General features: G+C 42.4%; 5 protein-coding genes across 9 annotated transcripts in view; 3 read left to right on the top strand and 2 right to left on the bottom strand.

Annotated features, from left to right (window-relative positions):
- LOC119891504 (scavenger receptor cysteine-rich type 1 protein M160-like) overlaps nucleotides 1–4,807 on the top strand; it is a 1,270,577-nt gene extending 1,265,770 nt beyond the window's left edge. The window contains exons 29-31 of the mRNA XM_038703207.1: nucleotides 813–854; nucleotides 2,167–2,279; nucleotides 3,699–4,807. Coding sequence (XP_038559135.1) covers nucleotides 813–854; nucleotides 2,167–2,279; nucleotides 3,699–3,779 — 236 coding nt within the window. The 3' untranslated portion in view covers nucleotides 3,780–4,807. The remainder of the gene's footprint in view (nucleotides 1–812; nucleotides 855–2,166; nucleotides 2,280–3,698) is intronic.
- LOC119891530 (scavenger receptor cysteine-rich type 1 protein M160-like) overlaps nucleotides 1–22,097 on the bottom strand; it is a 667,824-nt gene that overhangs the window by 107,988 nt on the left and 537,739 nt on the right. The gene's annotated exons all lie outside the window — the stretch shown is intronic.
- LOC119891577 (caspase-1-like) lies at nucleotides 7,974–11,412 on the bottom strand. Its single transcript, XM_038703341.1, has 8 exons — nucleotides 11,278–11,412; nucleotides 9,830–10,114; nucleotides 9,622–9,704; nucleotides 9,267–9,443; nucleotides 8,931–9,165; nucleotides 8,646–8,816; nucleotides 8,399–8,508; nucleotides 7,974–8,221 (listed from the first exon to the last, which is right to left on the bottom strand). The coding sequence occupies exons 1-8, from the start codon at nucleotides 11,282–11,284 to the stop codon at nucleotides 8,129–8,131; spliced, it is 1,161 nt and encodes a 386-aa protein (XP_038559269.1). The 5' UTR covers nucleotides 11,285–11,412; the 3' UTR covers nucleotides 7,974–8,128.
- rsph14 (radial spoke head 14 homolog) lies at nucleotides 14,666–20,220 on the top strand. The gene is made up of 6 exons (XM_038703354.1): nucleotides 14,666–14,948; nucleotides 15,557–15,659; nucleotides 15,920–16,038; nucleotides 16,442–16,679; nucleotides 19,483–19,619; nucleotides 19,871–20,220. Exons 1-6 carry the CDS (start codon nucleotides 14,774–14,776, stop codon nucleotides 20,155–20,157), a joined length of 1,059 nt encoding a protein of 352 aa, XP_038559282.1. The 5' UTR covers nucleotides 14,666–14,773; the 3' UTR covers nucleotides 20,158–20,220.
- The window catches only part of LOC119891574 (dematin-like), a 37,058-nt gene continuing 36,769 nt past the window's right edge, over nucleotides 21,809–22,097 (top strand). For 2 of the 5 annotated variants that reach the window (XM_038703332.1, XM_038703334.1), the window contains exon 1: nucleotides 21,810–21,957. The gene's annotated coding sequence lies outside the window, so the exon portion shown is untranslated. Of the gene's footprint in view, nucleotides 21,958–22,097 lie in introns of all 5 variants that reach the window. The other 3 variants (XM_038703329.1, XM_038703331.1, XM_038703333.1) reach the window with 3 other exon arrangements.

Here is a 22,097-nt window from a genome sequence, read left to right as displayed (position 1 = left end):
TACGACATCATGTGTGACATGATGTAATGTCCTCTCCTCTGTCTCAGTGTCTCAGTGGTTTCCATTGGACTGAACTGTAAAGTTCTCCAGGACAGTGACGTCCTAAAGTGTAGAGAGGTGGGCTTGTTTCTGGAAGCTTCACCTGACAGGACACACCTGGAGGAATCTGTCTCTCTGTCTGTCTCTGTGTTTGGGGACGTCCCACCAGGTGGATCCAGTCCCTCCTTTTACAGTCTGTCATCGCTCTGCTCCATGTTTGTCAGACCTGTGACATCACTTCCTTTTTCAGGGGCCATTTTGTTGAACGGAGGGTGAATGTGACCTTTCATCATCTGTTTGTTATAAGAACGTCTCTGGTGAATCTCACTCACGGACTCGACTCGCAGTTTTTATCGAAATGCACAGATTTGATTTGCTGAGCAGCATCACATGACACGATTGGAACACATGCAGTGGGTCTTTGAGTTTCCTGGGCTGCCAAACCAGTACAGTAAATGGTAGAAAAGCAGTGCGGGTTCAAGTAGAAATGCTCCTTCAGAAGGTAGCAATTCCCAATAATAAATCGGCGGCGGTCCGGACTGCGGTCCGCCTATTAGTGACCTCTGGTCTAGGGGTTTGGTCTGTGCAAAATGATGGTCGCTGCATAAGTTACAGTCTTATTGGTTGCAAGAAAAAAGAAGTGTTCTGTTGTTAATGATGAACTGATGTTGGAGTTGTGCTGAGTCCAGTTTGAATCACTGAATTGTTGTTGACATGTTTTTATTTTGTGTCTGATGTCTTTATCTCTATTTCATCTTCTGTCATCTCTCCAGACTCTGTCAGGCCGAAGAACGAGACTAGTCTGTCTAATTCAGGTAAGCCCATCAGTGACATCATCTATGACATCATGTGTGACAGTAATGTCCTCTCCTCTGTCTCAGTGTCTCAGTGGTTTCCATTGGACTGAACTGTAAAGTTCTCCAGGACAGTGACGTCCTAAAGTGTAGAGAGGTGGGCTTGTTTCTGGAAGCTTCACCTGACAGGACACACCTGGAGGAACCTGTCTGTCTGTCTGTCTGTCTGTCTCTGTGTTTGGGGACGTCCCACCAGGTGGATCCAGTCCCTCCTTTTACAGTCTGTCATCACTCTGCTCCATGTTTGTCAGACCTGTGACATCACTTCCTTTTTCAGGGGCCATTTTGTTGAACGGAGGGGGAATGTGACCTTTCATCATCTGTGTGTTATAAGAACGTCTCTGGTGAATCTCACTCGCGGACTCGACTCGCAGTTTTTATCGAAATGCACAGATTTGATTTGCTGAGCAGCATCACATGAAACGATTGGAACACATGCAGTGGGTCTTTGAGTTTCCTGGGCCGCCAAACCAGTACAGTAAATGGTAGAAAAGCAGTGCGGGTTCAAGTAGAAATGCTCCTTCAGAAGGTAGCAATTCCCAATAATAAATCGGCGGCGGTCCGGAGAGAACGGCGGCTGGGTCCGGACTGCGGTCCGCCTATTAGTGACCTCTGGTCTAGGGGTTTGGTCTGTGCAAAATGATGGTCACTGCCTAAGTTACAGTCTTATTGGTTGCAAGAAAAAATAAGTGTTCTGTTGTTAATGATGAACTGATGTTGGTATGTATATAATACAACTGTTGTTTATTTGATACACATATTAAAGCAGTGAGTGCAGCGGTAACGTCAGATCATATTTACGCTGGGGAGAGGGTAGTTCGTCCAAAAGTTGGCTGCTATATTAAAACCACACGTGGCTTTGGGAGCTCGATTTGGCTGTGAGGGTGACTCCAGAGTGAAAGTGGCGAAGGTCTAGTTTCGGAAAGGCTTTATAAATAACTTTATTCATTCAGTCTCTACCAACATTTCCTTTACTGTCTGTCCCTCTGTGTGGATATTGTGTAGGCTGCCCCCCCCCCAGACCTGCTCTTTATGAAAAGCGCTATGAGATAACTGTTGTTGTGATTTATATATATGATCTATATAGATATATAGATGCGATTGGTTGGAACAAACGTTCAGATAGAGATTATTGACGGACAGAATCCCACAGCTCCATGTTGAAGTGGTTTTGGGAGATTTCAGGTCACTACAGTTTGTGTTTGATGGGAGCTGATGGACTCATGATGGTGTGTGATGTGATGACGATGATGATGTCCTTGTGTTTGATCAGATCCAACAGTTCATCTCATCATAGTACTCGTCAGGCCGCTGACTCTGCAGTTGGTGTTGCTGTTCGTGTTGGTGTGGATGTTGATGACTGCTGCCCTTTGTTTCTACTATAAGGTACTGACACATGTCTGTTGTTTAGAGGCAGGGCTTGACATTAACTTTTTTGCTCACTAGCCAATATGGCTAGTGGTTTTCCAAAGTTACTACCCACGCAGCATTTTCACTAGCCATATTTTTGTTGTTGGAAAATCACGTTTTATATGACAAAAGTTGACAATGACATGCTTAAATTTACTAGTATTAACATTAGCTCTGATAAGGTTGGATGTGAAGCTCCTTTTTTTTGAAAACATGTAGTTTGAAAACATGTAGTCTATTAAGAACAATTAAAAAGAGTATTAGAGTATATTCTAATTGTGATGTATGGGTGTAAAAGATTAATTGAAAAGAAAACAGAAACACTGTTTATTTATTTTAACAGCAGTAAATACTGTAATACAGAGTAGGAAAAGTATCTGCATTAGAGACAAGCACAGAATAAATTATTTTATCTTAGAAAAAACTACAATTAAGGCAACAGGATTATAATGTTATGTGTGTAGGCCTATATCAGTTTTGGGTACTTAAGATGGTTTGTTTAGCATCTGCATTTCCTCAGAGCTCTGACTGGATTTAAGTTTCTCATCATCAAGCTCTGGTAGCTCTGAGTACCTGGAGATACGTCCACCTGAAACAAGTATACAGGTCTTTATTTACCAGATTATTTCCATACAAACACATCTCCTGCTGTCCTGCGGGGATTAGTTTTATTAAAAAATAGAATTAACTCTGGAAAGGTAGTTGTGATATGAGGTGTGATGTGACATAAGGGTAGTCCTGCTAACACCATATATTCTCCACACTGCTCATCCACGCACACTCACATGCACTGACTTAACGCTGTGTTGATGTGTGTGTGTGCGTGACCATGTGATGACAGAGATCATACCATCAGGTTGAAGGCAGGCTGGAGGCTGACTGTCTAAAGGTGTGAGGGACTGTGGCTGCCCTGTGACAGATTCAACTGTTATATTCTCGTTTGACAAAAGCCTGGATGTCATATTTGGTGTGTGCACCCTGGCGGCAGGAGAGAGTGAGACGATTCTTCTGCTATTTAAAAGATCGCTAGGCTACGTCATCGCTGCCGCTGGTTACATTGATAATTAACAGCAGGCTAAAACAGCACTCGGACCAATGGCCAGTCTGCTAGTTTAATTTCCACAGCGTCTTCTTGTTTACAGTGTTGAGCAAACACTGTGTGCAGGTAGCACTCATGGGAGTTGTAGTGCAAAATTCATTTATTTCAGATGCCTTTTGTCAGCACGCCAAAGTGGCTAGTGGGAGTGACTGTGTTACCCACCATGGCTGAAATCCACCCGCATTTGGCAGGTATTAATGTCAAGCCCTGTTCAGAGGACTGAGATGAAGCACTCGGTTTACTGAAGAAGAGGAGGAGTGATGCACTAACTCACATGTGCTGTCATGTCTCTTCAGGCCTGCAGGGGGCAGAAGCTGGGCAGTCAGGAGAACATTGTGCTGGATCAGTATACCCAGCGTGTTTCTGCAGCTGACTGAGGAGGAAGGAGCTCAGGGAGCAGAGTAGGACCTCCAAGGAGCTCATCTCAGCTGCCACACAACCCACCATCAGCTCAGACAAGGATTTTACACTTTTATACTGATGTTCCCTTTAAACAATCCATCTGGAATTATTAGATTATATTAGAATCTCTATTTTTATTACTCTCAACATGAAAAGAGCAAAACCAACAGCATGTTAGTCTTTTCAGACTTCCTGTCTGTGGCTCTCAGCTCCAAGCCCATTGGTTCCTACTGAAGACGTCAATCTTTAAAAAGTCCTCACAAATATATAGTTTCATTTTAAAACTGAGTATCGGGGTCCAAACACCCGGCACAATTCAGAACCAAAGCCACGCCGACCCAGGAGGATCTGGAAGTCCTTCTGGAACCATGTTGGCCGAGTCCTGTTAGATATTAAATTAAAATAAAAGTGAAGCGTTGGCGCAGATCCTCTGAATTTTGTTTCACAACACTCGATGTGCAAATCACATTTGGTGACTCGTGAACAACTGAATCCTGAGACCAGAGAAGAAACATGTCCAAGAGCCTCCTGCTGCTGATCTGGAGATCTGGAGGCATCGAGGGCCGGAGACACTAATTTGAGAAAAATACAGAAACACAGAGATCAGAGTCATTTAGCGAGCAGACAAAGTACAACATTAAAAATAATTTTCATCTCGTTAGTGAGATATAAACTTTAAGACTTTTACCGCCCCCTTGTTGCTGACATGGGTCATTTTCTGTTGAGCGACAGATCTCCTCCTCCATGACGTTTTGTTCCTTCGATGGCAGCAGGAGCACATTTAGCTCAAGTCTGACTAAAAGCTGAATTATACAAATCAGAGCAAAACTAATTTTTGTAATTCATTTTGTGTATTTCATTTCATTTTGCTTAACTTGGTAACAAAAGAATTTACTTCACTTTTTAGCTTATTTGATAATCATATCGAATCATTTAGTAATTAATCAGTTAAAGACAGTATGAGGGCACTTTTATGATAAAATGAAGTCGGTGTCCAGGTGGATCATTGTTGGACGTGGAAAGTACGACACTACGTGACTGTCTGCTCATAGCCATTTAAAAACCAAAACCTGCATAAATCTGTATTCAAAGAAAAAGCAGTTTAATAAAATATAAGACTGTGTTTTCAGTTTGTCTGTCTGTTCTTCTGTCTTTAGCACAGATGTCCACTTGGACTCGAAGATGAACTGATTAGAGTTTGGGGGGTCAAAGTTCACTCTGACCTCAAAATGACCTCGAAAAACTTCAGTTGCCTCCCCAAGTTGACTTTTTGCTCCCAGTCTTGTGTTATTGCTAGCAGGTCAGAGGAGGTGGTCTTGGCAGCTGATGTTAGCTTCTCCCCAGCCCTGACTTTTAAGGGGCTATATGTAAGTTTTTCAAAGAAATGAATCAAATTTTCATTGCCTTATTGTCAATGGGCTCAAAACTCACTTATAAATGAAGCACACGCCTGTTTTCTCCGTTGCTTGCATCAGCCACTATTCTGCTTTTAATAGCAGCGACGTTAGCAGCGTACTACAGCGACCACACGGCAGCTAACGACATGCAGTCCACTAACACTATAAAACAACCGGCTCACAGCAAAACACAGACTCCATGTAAGGATATAAAACACCAACAAAGGTTTATGTGCTGAAGCCTGTCAGACCAAACAGGTTCAGATGATGTGGAGTAAGAACAAAGTCAGCATTAGTAAAGCTGGAGAAACACAGAGAAAGTCACGTTAGCTCGCCGGCTAACCCTGAGCAGTTGCTAACGTTATCTGGTGAAAAAGTTATATCACTTTCCACATTACTTCACCAACTGACGCGACCCAAATGTTACCATCCTGTGTACCACTGTTGATTTAGCCTGAAAGGATGTAACGGTAAAAAGCAAATGAGGAGCGATTTCTTTACTAACTAACGTTACGGTACAGTAGCTCAGACCTGCCGCTGTTTGCTTCGTAACGTTCAGTTTAGGTTTATTGTGGTTTTCCCAATACTCAGGTACACAGCTTCTCCACCTCTCAGTCGCTGTAACTAACGTGACCCACATATATATACAACCCTGCAATAAAACGGTCACAACAACACAGAAGAAGAGCTACCCACTAACACTAGTTACAGTAAAGTTACTTACTGCGGTCTAACTGTTATAAAGTGTGACACAGTCTTATAATATTCAGTCCAGCTCACTAACCGTTTCATGATCATCCAATACAATTAGCTGTGCTGACGTTGCTGAGCCTCCGGTGACAGATACAGATACTGCTGAGCTCATGTTACTTTATCTTCACAAACATTGGTTACATTTATTTGGTTTAGCCTAAATACAGGTTTGACTTGCACTGTTGTTCATTAACGTAGTTACATTGCTAGCGACTGCATGTGGATGTAGCTACAAGCCAAGGAACTGACTCAAGGTTATTTGTGTTGCCTCAGAGAGCATAACAGGCCCACATCAGCAGACATCCCTAACCTGGCCCAAATTCAAAAAAGATAAGCACACCTGTTGTAAACAGCTGGAGGGCAGAATATAGATGTACTCACTAAATAGACCCAATCTTGGAAAATGGTGTCGTGAAGTTTTAATGTGTGGCTCAAAGAACAGACAAAATGAAAACAAACAAGAACTAAAATAGATTCCTATTCTTCAATGTCAATATGTCACATTCAAAATACGAATAAAAGACATGGATGTCTCGACCACAGCTAACGCACAGTGTGCCCACTCCAGGGTAGGGACCTGCTAACAGAATAGTTCTGGATGCAAGGATCTGGTCCACCTTCATACCAAACGCTACCCCCGGGTATCTGCCTAAACCTCCTTGATCTGAGCCTGGCGTGAACTGTTTTAAAGAAGATCCAAGTTTTCATCAGTGGGAGGTGTGGTCCTGAGCTACTGGAGGGCTGTGTGGAAACACTCACCGAGTTAAAGAAATAATAGTCCTTGAAGACTTACTCTGTTGTACCTTGAGCTTTTCACTCAAAGGACATTTTTATTACGTTACATTTATTCATTCAGCGACTTACAATTGCTATACATGTCAGAGGTCGCACGCCTCTGGAGCAACTCGAGGTTAAGTGTAACAGTAAACAGGATGTAACAGTACTTTGCACGATCTTGCTGGCATCGGTCGATCTCTCTCACGCAAGAGGCCCTTTTGTGGTTGGATGGTTTCTGGCGTTCATTCAGTCTGAGCGTGTGTGATACATGCATGGCAGTCTTCCTGCCTCTTCACAGAGCACACCATATATGGCTTCTTTTTGACATTCAACAACAGCTCACAGCTCACACATATACCCACAATGCACTCTCTATTTAGTCCAAGTTTTACAGTGAGCTCAGCAATATATCATCATAAAGTGATCAAATCAAGCAGCTGAGCACAGCGGATCAAATTACAATACATCAATTAATCAATCCATTTATTATAAGTAATAGACTTGTTAGGGGCAACACACTATGATACGGTCACATTTTAACTTCCTTGAAACTCCATAAATCAACTGTGTAATAAATCAGTAAATTATATATATATATATTTAATTTAGCATCCTCTGTCATTTTCAATTATTTATTATCCACATTATATTCTTCAAAACATCATCTTCATCACTTGTTAACATATCTAAGACGTTTTCATCATAAGCAAAAACACCACTCGCTGCCATCTGCAGAGTTTCACCTCCTGTGAGTCTTCGGATGAAGGCTCTTGTGCCTCGGCAGCAAACTGCTGTCAGACTTTCCATCACGTCTCCAGGTGATAAAACTAAAGATCTTCTTCTATCATTCTAAATGTTTTTGTAACAAAAAACGGTTCCACAACATTTTCACATGTCCAGTTATTTCAGTAGATTAAGGTTTACACTTTATAACACATTATAAATTCATATAGCAACGCATAGAAGCAATTACACTCAAGGAATATATTTTGGTATATAGTGACTGTCAGAGTAAAGAGTAAGAATAAAATACTTTTCTACTGTCAATACTGAAACATACGCTCACGATACATCCTGATTACACGGCATTATTATAATGGTGGTTAAATTTTACACAGCAACTTTAGCAAGGCAGCAATTTTACTTCAAGCAATGTTATCTTAGCAGAGCAGATGATTCGTTAAGGGGTAAAAAATAAAAAGCAAAGAACAATCAAAAGCAGATTTCTCTTGCCAATTCTCTTGCCAATTCTATCAACTTGAAATAATTCTTTATGTGCCAACTTTGTGATACATGGATGGATGGATGCACCCGGGCTCATTCAGTAATCAATGCATAGCTTTTATCTTTTTATCATGTAGCGCCTGAGAAAAGCGTTGCAACCTCTGTTTGCTGTCTCAGATACCTGGAAAGAAGTAGAAACGCTTCAGCAGAGTGCATCTGTCTTTGGTTGGCATCTGTAAAGGAAAGGCTTCGAAGCTCTGCAGGACCTGAAAAACAACATGAAACCAGAGTTTTCATCATGACTACTTGCTATTTGGTGTTGTTCCCTCACAAATGATATTACTTTTCACCAGGTCATTGTAATTAGTGTCAGTTCTTATTCTGTGTCCTATTATACATGCATACTTCACACCCAGAAGACAGTTTGAACTTGCAAAACTTACTTTTCTGAAAAGTTCCTCGATGTCATTCTCACATGCAAAGGTGTTAAAGACCTTAACCACAAACTGGATCACTAAAGACCCACTACATGTGTGTCTATATGAGACCGTATCTGGGGGAAAAAAACACAGAAAATATATTTAGTTTCTATTTCATAATGTAACTATTGCCAGCTGTTTGCGATGTAAATTATTGATCGTTGTGTTATGATCTGCAGAAACAGATCTGATCATATTGAAGGTGACTGACCAGGGGTGCAGGAAAGAAGAGAAATGAAGTCTTTTTCTTTGTGTGCAAGTCGTAAAGCATCATCCTCTATGTTTTCTCCACCAGCAAACAGGAATGAACCTGGCTGATTCACATCATCACAGTCCAGAGCTGAGTTTGCACTGTCGATCACAAGTACTGATCCTTCCTCGCCTGAAACACATGCGGCATCATTTTATTACAGTGCACGAGAGCCTTGCTGACATTAGCAGACTCCTAAACTAATTTCTGTTGATGTTTGGTGTATCTGTGAGAACCGATCATCACCTCCTCTGCAGGCCTGGATGATAATGATCTTGGGTTTGTCCAGCAGCGCTGGACATTCCTTTGAGCCCAAGTGTGTGTAAATGTTGTTGATGGGGAACTCATCACTAGATGTCTCAGTGTGGTTGACACCGATGACGACATCCTGTTTCCCGTGAGACATAATGACGACCGCCACGCTGTCTGTCTCTTTGAGTTTCGGAAGTTTAGAGAACTTAATTATAGAGTCATCAATCGCCTGTGAGAACACAGAAGTCAGATATTCAGGTATAACTTACTGTGTCACTAAATGAACCAGACAAAAGTGTTTGTGTTAAATCTCCCCTTTTTACAAAGTACCTTTCCTGTGAGGTTTGTGTGTTTCACCACCTCGTATCCCAGACATGTGAGCAGCTTCTCCATGTTCTTCTCATCTGTCTCAGCTCCACTTCTGTTCCATTTCTTATCAGTAAACTTTATATTAGTGATTAGCAAGGCCACACGATTCCTAATGGAACTTTTGGCTGCAGGGTAAACCTGAAAAACAAATTCACAGGAAGAAAGCTGAACAAATATTTGACACATTTGAGTACGTTGTAGACTTTATTTTAAAAACAGCTGCATTCCTGTTCGTCAAACAACACCTTCCTGTCGAGGAGAAGTAAGCTAAGTTGCACAGGAACCAATGTAATAATGACTTTAATAAAGGATTTACATCTTTATCCTTCTGCTTCTCGATCCAAAACTCCTCAGTGGTCTTGATGACTGTCTCAGACCATTTCTGCTCCACCGGGGTTTCTGCAGTTAATTAAAAGGGAAAACATTTCTGTTCAAAACCATGTACTTATTTGCGCATATACACCTGTATTCACGGTAGTGTCAAAGTATATGAAGGTCTTTTCAGCTTAAATATGTCAGCTGACCTGGAGGAGCAGGCTGACCGGAGGACAGACCCAGGGTGGAGTAAAGTGCAGGATCTCTAATTTGAATGTGAGCGATCAGCTTCCTGCTGGCGTCATTTCCTTTGTTCCTCACTGTGTCAATGAGACAGCGAGCCCTGTCTGCTTTGCTCTGGTTTTCCTCAATTATTGAGTCCTTCTCCCCAACGTTCACGATACGATCCCCTAAAATGTCATCCAGCAGCTGATTGATGAGTTCTTTGGATGCCTTTTCCACAAACTTACTCCTCACGTTGAAAAGCTCTTGTTCTAGAAGAGGGAATGAACGAAAAAACGTACATGATTCAAACTTCTGCCTCTTATGGGGATTTCAACAGAGGTAACATTTAATAAGTCATTAGGAGTGTTTACAAATCAGAGCTGTCCTGTGAAAATCACGTATCTCCAAAATATCAACTCTTTACAAGCAAAGAAAAACAGTGTGCTTTTCATCCAATCCACTGGGTTTCTGAATGGTTTGCTTCGGGCAAGAAGTAGGAAAGTATTTTCCAACAGCTTCAAGAAGACTTAATCCTTTAGCTTATCTGTAAAATTCAAAATGGTTTTCACTCATCCGGACAGCGATGATAAGATGCTTGAATATTTAGATGCAAGGTCCCTACTGGAACTGAAGGAACATAGCTAACATGCTCAAAAACTCACCAAACTGATGCACATAATTCAGACGGGGCAAAAAAACAACCTTTTTTATGGGTCTCAATCATGGGCGTGGCAAAATGGCTCAGTAGTGCCCCCTACAGAGCAGCCGCCAGCCAAAGTTTCACCTGCCGCTTGCAGCTTTAATTACAAGTTGAAATCAGAAAATCCTGTGGAATCAATTTGTGATGCCGTTTCTGGTGCTTCTGAAAGCTATTGTGTTAAACTGAGAGGTGTTTCTGTTATTCAGCCTACCCTCTGTGATACAAATGGGGCCGACAAAATAATAGAAACACCTGTCAGGTGTATGGACGCAATGCTAGGATCTGCAACAACAGCACAAAATCCAGCCTCCAAAATGTTCATAAAGTTTCAACAAAAGTTGGTTTAGCTAGGTGTAAGGTTAGCACATGTTTAAGTAATGCATACAAATGAATGTGAAGTAAGTATAAGTTAACAATTATTAAATGATGACCCATTGAGCGACTTGGTAATCTCTTACTGAGCAACAAGAAAAGTATGAAACATCCTGCATTCATTTATACATTAAATCAGCATTTGTTGAGACCCTTTTCCAAAGTTCTGTATGATTTCTTTGACAGACAAAGGAAGAGTAAGAAATCAAAAGTCAAACCCCATCACCCTCCTCACCGTCTTCAGAACACAGACCACTTACAGAAAATAGAGCTTGACCTATGTTTGATCGCTGATCGCCTGCATGTTGCCGCTAACACACACCAAAGTCAAGGTTACTTGCAAAGTGAAAGAACTCTTACCTGCCATTTCTCAAATGTTGTTAAAGTTACACACGAAAAAACTGCCCAACCACAGCCTGTGAGTAGAGACGGGTTCAACTAAACTGCAGAGTCGGCTGTTGCAAATCGTGGGGTGCAGATGGTTGATTGTGTAATGTGCACTTCCTCCTCTCAGTACAGAGAGGAAGTCTAACATCTAGAAGCAGAAACGTAAAAATGTGTAACTTCACACCATAGTATGAAATGTTAGACCTGTCATATTTAAATTTATAGGCTTTAGTTTAGTTTGATTAGAAATCAGATACTTCAGTAAAATCCATTATGGGCTGACCTGCACATTTGTTATTATGTAAGGCGTTTATACACCACTGGAAACATACTGAACTAAACAAACTGGCCTTCTAAATATTACACACTGAACCTTTAAAGTTTGTCACCTTTTTCTGTTGGCTACACTTCAAACGGCGGCCACTGAGACCACTGTGAACATAACGTAAAACGTGTGGCGGTCGCCATTACCATTTTATTATTAAATATTACTAACTATTAACTATTAAACTATTTAACTATTAGTAAACAACAGCACAAAGGACAGTCCAGGCATGAGCACCGGCAGAGTGAAACTAAAACGCGGCACGCACCACAAAAGGCAGAAATGTCCAGACTTGTCTTTGAGAGACTTTGTAAAACAAAGGAAGGGTAAAAAATCAAAAGTCAAACCCCATAGTCCGCCTCACCACAGACCCCTTACAGTATCCTCAATACAGCTTGTGCGTTTACACTGTGAACTCTTACCTGCCATTTCTCTAATCTTATAAGTTACACACAAAAAACTGTCCAACTTCCAACGTCACATCTGCACCATATTTGGTATAATAATGGTCCCGCCCCGAACACACCCACATGCCAACGTTCAAATGCAAATCAAATTTAGTTAAAATAATAAGCTAATTTAGCACTTAAATTTTTGTCATGTTTAGTGAATCCAAACAACACATTTTCCCACTGCAATGCAAACTGAGGGTAAATATGGACAATAAACAATAAATTGAGACACCAAAGTTTCTTGGTGTTTGGGCAAGACCAAAACAAATGCCCCAGCGTTTGGTTTAGTTCTTCACAGAAAGTACAGCTGAAGTCCTTTTTCAGTTTTTGCAGGTAATAGTTAGTGGGGTAAAACCTGTGAAGCATTTTGAATGAGATCTCTTCAACTTTGTTGGTTAAAAAAAAGTTGTGTGGCAAAAGCCAAACTTTTCCCAACAAATCTCTCCAACAAATGAGGACCAGTATGAAACAGCGGCAGGTGTCCTGGTGAAAAAGTTGACCAATGGCCTTATTCTTACTTTTAGGTTGCAGCAAAAAACAAATATTCCCAAAATTGTTTCCTTCACATCCAACAATGTTGGGGGATCATCAAATCCATTAACACCTTTAAAAAGTGAGATGACAGCTGAAGGTATTGCTTCGAAGACGATGGAGAAGTCCTTTGGTGAAATAGGGAAACCATAGTGATGAATAAATTCAGTGTAGTTATAGAGTTGACCACGTTGGTTGAATAATTGATGTACAAGCAAAATGTTATTGTCAAACCACTGTTGAGAGAAAACGGATTTGTTTTTATACAAAATATATCTGTTGCTCCAAATGTAAAACCTGTGAGGAGTGAAGTTGAGACCAAGTCAGTAGCATTTGTTTATGAAACGAAGAAAGTTTTCAGCATTATAAGTTCATACCAACAATAACTGGAGCCCACCAACTGAAGAGAAGACGTGATGAGAGTGAAGCGAATGACGTGAATGAGGAGAAAAACTAAGGCCGCCTTTACTGTACGCATTAAAACAGACTTTTTCAGATAATAATTGCAGACAAAATCATAAAGGAACTCAAAGCCATAGCGCCACCCTGCTGGGAACAGGAAATGACAAATTTTACGCTATGAATGTTATCTCGCGTTCCAGACTGCTTGAAACTGGGAAATTTCCCAGTTGAAATACGCCATGACGCCAAAAGTGAACAAAAGCCATGAGTGACTGTGACAAAGTGTGCACACAGTTGCACCCTCTGCAGTGTTTTAAGTGTTAATTAAAAGGACGGCAGTTTAAATGCGAACAACTGACATAACCTGTACATTACTAGTTCTGTGTTTCTAGCTACATCAGTCAGTGACCCTCAAGTCAGTCAATGTTGCAGGTTACACTTCCTAATGTTTTGGCATTTTTAACATTAACTTTTATGCAGAAAAGATGACTTTATGAGATTCTTTCCTGTCGCCTGCTACCTAATAACATATTTCTACATCAGTGTACATGCAGAACAGGTTCTAACATATGACCGTATGTATTATTTTAATTTAAATACATGCAAATATACTTTCTGTTGCCTTTTAGTTCATGGTTTCCCATTTACATTATTTTTGACAATTTGCACACTTTGTACTTTAATGAACTCCTTCTAGAGAATTCTTGTGGTGCAACATCGATGGTTAACCATGAAACAGGAAGGTGTTATAACTTCAGTATACATACCCCAATATTCACTTGAAGTCATAGCGCCACCTGCTGGCAACAGGACGTAAGGTCTGGGTGGATCATATAGTTACCGGGTGATCTGCAGCGCCACCTGGGGGACACATTAATAGAGTAACACAGACTCTCCCTTTAACCTCTGACACCATGTGTGCTTGTAGTTACATCCCAGGTTTAAGTCCAGCCTACAGCTTAGCTAACAGCATCTAAACCCTGCTGAGTCTAAAGGCCAGAAATCATGTTCTTATTCAATGTATGATGCTGTATGATGAAGATTTCTGGTAACGGAGGTTTTGGAAGTGTTTAAACTGAATGTTTGCTGCTCTGTCACTTGTGTAGTTTTAGTTTCTCTGCTAGTGAAACTCATTCGTCCGAGAAGATGGAATTTAAACTTCGGGAATCTGCTTCGTCTCTTCACAAAAGACAAATGAGAGAGAAGCTGAGTGAGAGATCGTGTTGAGTTAGAGAACAGTTGGAAGAAATCAAGGTGAGACAGGAGTTTAGCAGGTGATATTACAGCAGGGCTGTAAAATGAGATGCAGGTTGTAGTCTCCTTATTAAAAGGATTTGCAGAAATAAATTATTTTGCATGGTGCAGAAATATTCAGTGCACATACTAATAACATTACAGGAGAGTAAGGAAGCCTAAAAGGTCCATTTCTTCTTGAAACAAATAAAAAAAATTACAGTATTACTCATAAAAAAACAGCACAAATAATGAACTTTATATTTTTCCAATTTTAATCATAACTAATTACCATGATAGTTAGATACAAATACACAGAGAGCAAAATATAATATCACATAAAACAGGCGACAGAGAAAAAACAATGCAGCACAAATAATAAACAGGTGACGTCATCACGTCTTCGGCTCAGCTGTGCACGCTGTTACTAGGCAACAGCAGGTTTGTAGTTGTTTTGGGGCGGCTAACTGAGCAGGTGAGCTCGTGAGATCAGACCCGGTTTTTAAAGTAATTAAAGAGTCCGGTGATGGCCGCGGTTCTCGCGGACCCGTCCCGGGCTCCGGTGGCCTTCGGGCTGCGGGCCGTACCGCAGCTGTTCGCCGAGCTGCAGCAGCCGGAGTCCGGCAGGAGGCAGCGGGCTCTGGCTTCACTCTGCGACCTGATGCACGACCCGGAGCGGCTCTACCAGACCGTGACCGGGGGTAAGTCCGAGTCCAGCACCGCAGCCTAATAATAATATATTAACACGCAGCCTGACAGAAACCGCAGCAGTCTGCAGCTGGAGGAAGGTTTACTTGGAGGAGTATTTCCATTTTAGCCAATATTGTAGTTTTTACTTCCTTACATGTATCTGCCAGCTTCAGCTCGTTAGGCTTCTTTACACGATGATTTTACACAAAACACACAAATAGTTTATAAAATCTGATGTTTTTTTAAATAAATTAAACTAAGAAAAAAAGTGTGAGGAATAGTAGTAATCAGATGATACAGTTACAGGAACATTTTACTGCTTTGATAAGTACACTTTCCTGATTATACTTTTACTTTAGTAGGATTGTGAATGCAGAGCCTCTTTTATCTGCATGTATAGTTTTGGTACTTTCACTTAAATACAGCAACACCAACATTTTTTCTCTGGGTTTGAAGGATTTGTATGTTTATATAACATTATTTCAGGTATTCAGTCAGCAGGTTTGTGTGGAGAACTATTAAGTAAATAATAACATATACATCATAGAAAATGTGTCGTCCACTTCAGGCTCCTCTCCTCCAGAACGATGACGTCTTTGTTGGACTTCTTCTTCTGCAGGTTTTCTGGAGCAGCTGAAGGTTTTGTTTAAGGATGAAGATCCTTCAGTCAGAACTCAAACCTGCGAGCTGCTTCACCTGCTGACCGCCCACAGCATCGGCAGGTAAACACACAGACTCAAACAGCTGCTCGCTCTAGTTTCTTTCAGACAAACAGAAAATAGTTTCTTTGTTGGGGACTATTTCCAGCGGCGGATGAATCCACATGTGGTGCTGTAGTGAGTATTTGGGGCAGCAGGACGGTGTATGTGGGTCTGAATAAAGGTTCATGGTGCAGCAGAGAGGCTACCTGATGGTTTAGTCTCCAGCAGGTGGCGGTATAACACAGCAGCTGCGACCCTTTGTGCTGTCTCTCCTCCTGCAGACAGGCGCTGCTCTCCTCCTCCCTCCTCCCTCCTCTCTCTCAGCTGTTGGACGACAACTCGTCCTCCTGCAGGAAGAACGTCCTCCGAGTCATGAACCGCCTCGCGCTGCTGCCTGCAGGTACGTACGTCCCGTCTGAATCCAGCGCACTCTCAGGAGAAGCAACAGATTCAGTAAAAGCAGCAGTGACGAGATGTTTAGATTCAATAACTGCAACACAGAGAATTTTTATAAAATAAAATCAAACTGATTCAGTATTTCTTTGAACAGGCTGATGCTCTGAATCTTCAGTTTGGGTCTCACTCTGGTTTCTGTTCTGTAATAAGCTTTTAACACATGACGCAGAATAGAAACTGCTCCTCGAGATAATTAAACCCTCAGACTGGAGGCGAGCACACCTGGAGAGTCGCTGTGAACAGGAACGTGAGTGCAGGAGGTCAAAGGTGCAGCAGGAAGTCGGTCGGCTCACTGCGATGGTTGTTAACAGGATAATAACTTTACTAATGGGATCATATATCTGCAGGCGCTGAAGCTCTGCTGACTCTGGTTCCTAAACTGATGCTGAAGCTCAGACCGGAGGAGGAGGAGGAAGAGGAGGAGGAAGAGGTGCAGGTGCTGCTCCTCTCCACCCTCAGCCGCTGCTCCAGGCTGGACGCCCTGCCGGCTCTGGCCTCTGACGGCGTCTCGCTGCTGGGCCACAAACTCTCCCACCGCTCCCCGAACATCCGCAGGGAGGCGGCCGCAGCCATGATGGCGCTCAGGTTAAACACACTCACAGGTTTTATAGGCTGCGTTCAGGCTGCGGGCCGAAGGGCCCACAATCTGATGTGTTTATAACAGTGGGAACTAGTCACTGATTAGTTCGGATTTGAGCCACTTTCAGTTACAGTGAGGAAGTATTTGAACACGCTGCTATTTTGCAAGTTCTCCCACTTAGAAATCATGGAGGGGTCTGAAATTGTCATCGTAGGTGCATGTCCACTGTGAGAGACATAATCTAAAAAAAAAATCCAGAAATCACAATGTATGATTTTTTAACTATTTATTTGTATGATACAGCTGCAAATAAGTATTTGAACACCTGTCTATCAGCTAGAATTGTGACTCTCAAAGACCTGTTAGTCTGCCTTCAAAATGTCCACCTCCACTCCATTTATTATCCTACATTAGATGCACCTGTTTGAGGTCGTTAGCTGCATAAAGACACCTGTCCACCCCATACAATCAGTAAGAATCCAACTACTAACATGGCCAAGACCAAAGAGCTGTCCAAAGACACTAGAGACAAAATTGTACACCTCCACAAGGCTGGAAAGGGCTACGGGGAAATTGCCAAGCAGCTTGGTGAAAAAAGGTCCACTGTTGGAGCAATCATTAGAAAATGGAAGAAGCTAAACATGACTGTGAAGCATGGGGGGGTAGCATCATGCTTTGGGGGTGTTTTTCTGCACATGGGACAGGGCGACTGCACTGTATTAAGGAGAGGATGACCGGGGCCATGTATTGCTCAGTTAGAGCATTGAAGATGGGTCGAGGCCGGGTCTTCCAACATGACAATGACCCGAAGCACACAGCCAGGATTACCAAGGAGTGGCTCTGTAAGAAGCATATCAAGGTTCTGGCGTGGCCTAGCCAGTCTCCAGACCTAAACCCAATAGAGAATCTTTGGAGGGAGCTCAAACTTTCTCATCGACAGCCCAGGAACCTGACTGATCTAGAGAAGATCTGTGTGGAGGAGTGGGCCAAAATCCCTCCTGCAGTGCAAACCTGCTGAAAAACTACAGGAAATGTTTGACCAAACAAAGGCTACTGTACCAAATATTAACATTGATTTTCTCAGGTGTTCAAATACTTATTTGCAGCTGTATCATACAAATAAATAGTTAAAAAATCATACATTGTGATTTCCTGATTTTTTTTTTTAGATTATGTCTCTCACAGTGGACATGCACCTACGATGACAATTTCAGACCCTCCATGATTTCTAAGTGGGAGAACTTGCAGAATAGCAGGGTGTTCAAATACTTATTTTCCTCACTGTATATGGTCCAATTCAGATCTAGGTCAGACTGTTTAAATGAAGACCTCAGTCTGGACGTCCTTTTACTCTCCTGCTCACATTCAGGCTGAGGACAGTTCTCGCTTCAGTCTGATCTGGGCCACATTTAAACTATAACTGTCAAACCAAAACATTGAGCTTTAAGGCCTGCAGCCTTAGTAAAAGAGCTGCAGCTGCCACCTGCAGGAAAAGAGAAAACAACTCGCCTAAATTAAACGACCGGAGCCGATAATATGAAGGAGTTGCTTTTACGTGTTCCTCAATTTCAGCCTTTATTCTTTCAGCTCAGCTGGTCGTTCAACACACTTTTAAGAACTTCTCAAATCAGATTCATTCATTTAACACACTCAAAAGCAAATTAACCCTTTCCATACATAATGTTTAAATCACAAAGTAATAATTAAGTTTGTTTTTACTTTAGTCTAAAACTATAACTTTCTCTCTATATATTTAATTTTGAAATACGTCCTCTGCAGTGGACACAATGCATCAACAACATCAAAAGTGATTCAGTGGAACTCAGTCCAAAATAGGTGGTATAAAAACACATCAAGTTATTCAAGTGCAAATAATTTCATCCTTTTAAATAAAACATACAAAATAAAGCAGAACGTCCAAGATGTAAAAGATAAAAACACTCTTTGGGGTTCGGCCACGTGGTGTTTGGGACACGGTACTATAACTTATATGGTTCAAAATGGCTTCCACATATCTGCCGCTGTAGTGGACGTCATGCGTGAAAGGGTTAACTTCAGAAAGCAACAAAATCCATTTGTGTCTGAATCTCAACATTTACTGTAAACTCCCCACATCACAACGCAAAACGTGGCGCTGCACGACCTGTTTCTGTGATACAAGACAGCTTCTAACCAGGGAGGCACCGAAAGGAAAATGATGAAGGTGAAACCGAATATAACGGAAAACTTTCCCGAATACTAAACAAGGTTTCTCACATTTCTTTTTATTTCTTTTGCCTTTTTTCCCCCAATGCATAAATTCAATAATCCAAATGTGTTTCCTCCTCACGCTAAATGGTTTGATAAATAATGTTGTAACGTGAAGACTTCACAGCCTCTCTTCATACTAAAGAGACACACTGACAGGATAAAGTCTCTAACCTGCCCGTCAGCTCGCTCTGGGCCGCTTCACTTACCGTAAAGGCTTGAATACGTGCGCACTCCAAATGTAGGCGCGGCTAGTTTAATCTCATTCTCACAGACGAGAGACAGAAACACTCAAAGCGTTTCTTTTCTAAGAAGTCAGCCGCAGATGGAGCTGATTTGCTGGGACATGCTGCCGAACATTCGGTGCATCACTAGAACTAAATTAATATAAATTCACATTAAGCTTAATTTCAAAAGTCTAGGCTCGTAATCTTCAGCCTCACGTAAGAGAAGTGAGACTCATTTATTTGTAACAGGCCGTGTGAAGTACAACAGTGCTGTAGTGTCAGTCAGTCACAGCAAACGTGAAACAGTCTGTGTCCTGTTGTCCGCCGGTTTCAGTGTTTGTGAGGACGGGAAGCGGCAGGTGTGCGAGGAGGCGGTACTTCCTGTCCTAGTCGACCTGCTGCGGGACGAAGACATCGAGGTTCAGGCCAACGCTGCGGGAGTCATCATGAACACCGTGATCATCACCACGGGTACAAACACACGCCTGTTTCAGCCTCACAGCTTCTGTCGAGCTGAACGTCAAAGTGTAATCAGCTCTGTGATTGGATGTTTGTTGGTGAAATGCACCCTGGGAGGTTTTGTATCCACAGACTTCTTGTCCCTTTGAGTTTTCATCAAAGAAGCAGATGTTTTTAAGACATTTGTTCGTCTTCTGTATTGATGATTGAGCCGGGGGAGGTTGTCTCTGTCAGTCCGACTGAGTCTTCTTCTTCTCCTGCAGGGAAGCGGCGGTGTCTGGATCTGGGCGTCCTCCCCGTCCTCCTCGACCGGGCGTCCAAGCGCAAAGAGGACGAGGAGGAGAAGGACGAGGAGAGGAGGAGGAGGAGGAAGGCCCTCGTCATGTACTCCCTGCGGGCTCTCACCTCGCTGGCCGAAGCTCCAGACGGACGCCGCCGCCTGCTGGAGCAGCTCCCCCTGCTGGAGAGGAGGAGCGAGGCTGCAGGGGAGGACCAGGACGTCCGACGGGCCGCTCAGACCGCCATCAGGGTCATCACCTGGACTCCCTGAGACACTTCTGAACTCCACAACAGACCTCCGTTAATAAGATGACAAATAAATAATAACTCATTATGTTTTACTATTTTATTTATTGTTATTAATTTGTTATAAATCACTCAGCAAATCTGCACGATTCATTCTGTAAACCGCTCTGCAGGTCAGAAGTGATCAGAAGTGGTCCAAGGAAGGGAACAGGTTGGCCCGTGTGGTCCGGTCCTACAGACCAGCTGCTGCAGGTCGAACAGCTGAAGAAGCTGATGCTGGTTCTGATGGAAAGGAACCAGCAGGTGGTCATAATGTTGTGGCTGAAAGGTGAAGCGAAAGAATCCCAGAAACTGTCGAGCTGTCAGTTTTTGTCAACCTCACACACCCCTAATATGAAATAACGTTTCTGCCAGATGCCGTGGGGGTTTTGGTGTCTTCGCTCTCCTTCTTCTTCTTGCTCTTTCGACCGCGCAGCCTAACTCTCTTTTCCAACTCTGTTATTATCACGAGACACAAAAGGACACGCAGCTCCGGCTGAGGCGTCCTCCACCTTCTTAACATTTGTTTGGTGTTGTTGTCAACGTGACTTCAGCGTTTCCAAAGGAGGACATGTAGTTCTCGGGGAGCTCCCCAGAACGGTTTGGTTACCAAAACGCCTCTGGGGCCTCTCAGGGACCCCACAGCAGGGCCACAGAGAGATCACCTGCAGCTGTGTGTCTGAACAGTTTCCTCTCTGACCTGCTGCTCTGAAAGACGCAAATTAAGGCCGGCCGCTCTGCAGCAGCTCAGATCCATGAATCCTTTATCTGGAGCTGACGGCGAGCTGACGCTGCGGGCGCCGACATGAAGACCAGAGTCCAGCTACAACCACAGGAAGCCGAGGTGAGGAATATCAGTGCTGAGCCTTCAGTAGTAACGGTTACTTTAAAAGAAGATGTTTTTTCTACAAAAACACAAAAAGCTGCTGATGTTTGATGTAAAGAACTTTGTCTAAATGATGAATTTCCTGCATTCTGGAGAAAGTTTCTCCACCAATTTATGGTGGAAATGTTTTTATTTATGTAAAAGGAAACGCAGAATTCAGGCAGCACGTGACAAAATATCTGAAATTTAACAGAATCTAAGTCTGTGCAGCTCTCAGATCTGTTTCTCCTGTAAGATCATCCCTGCTGAGGCCTGGTTTAGTCTTCCCTCCTATTTTCATGTTCGCAGAGGGTGTTAAAGTTACTGATTTCTGCTGCTCGTTTTCAGTAGCTTGATATTTTTTTGGACAATGCACATTTTTGTTTGTCTGTAATTTAATCGCATTGCACGTTTTCTTAATGTGCAAATAAATGTGTACATGTTTCAGACAAACAACAATAATGATTCTGAGATTTAAAAAGTAAAACTGAAAAATATTACAGGCTGATACTTCAGGGTTAAACTCTGAAGTATTTACAGGAATATATTCCTCAGACTGATCCAGAAATTACTAACAGACACAGTGTGTAACAAAACACACACACACGCACACACACACACGCACTTCTTATCACCAACATGCTGCACTGTCATGTTTAACCCCCCCGCTGCTGCAAATGGACTGGTCCAGAGAGAGAGAGAGACATAGACAGGTAATAGGCTGAACCAGCAGAGAGAGAGAGAGAGGCACACTGCTGCTGATATCACACACACACACACACACACACACACACACACACACACAGGGTTTCACAGACAAACGCGCGCACACGGACTATATTTGGGGCTGAGCGCAGTGAGAAACATTAGTTGACGGAGCTGCTGGATGTTTCTGACAAACAGCGGTAACATCTGACTCAGGTAAGACTGCTGCTGAGGCTTTACATGGAACATGAGACGCTGATATCAGCTGGAATAATCCTTCCTTATAAATAATACAGCCTGTGTGTGGATATACATGGTGAATGGGATAATATAAAATACGCTGTGGGGTTATTAGG

The sequence above is a fragment of the Micropterus salmoides genome, unplaced genomic scaffold (assembly GCF_014851395.1).
Source record: "Micropterus salmoides isolate LMB-PRFRI ecotype aquatic unplaced genomic scaffold, ASM1485139v1 Ms_hic_scaffold_7, whole genome shotgun sequence".
Classification (NCBI taxonomy): Eukaryota; Metazoa; Chordata; class Actinopteri; order Centrarchiformes; family Centrarchidae; genus Micropterus; species Micropterus salmoides.
Note: the sequence above shows the minus strand (reverse complement) of the source record. Positions and strands in the feature narration are given on the sequence as shown.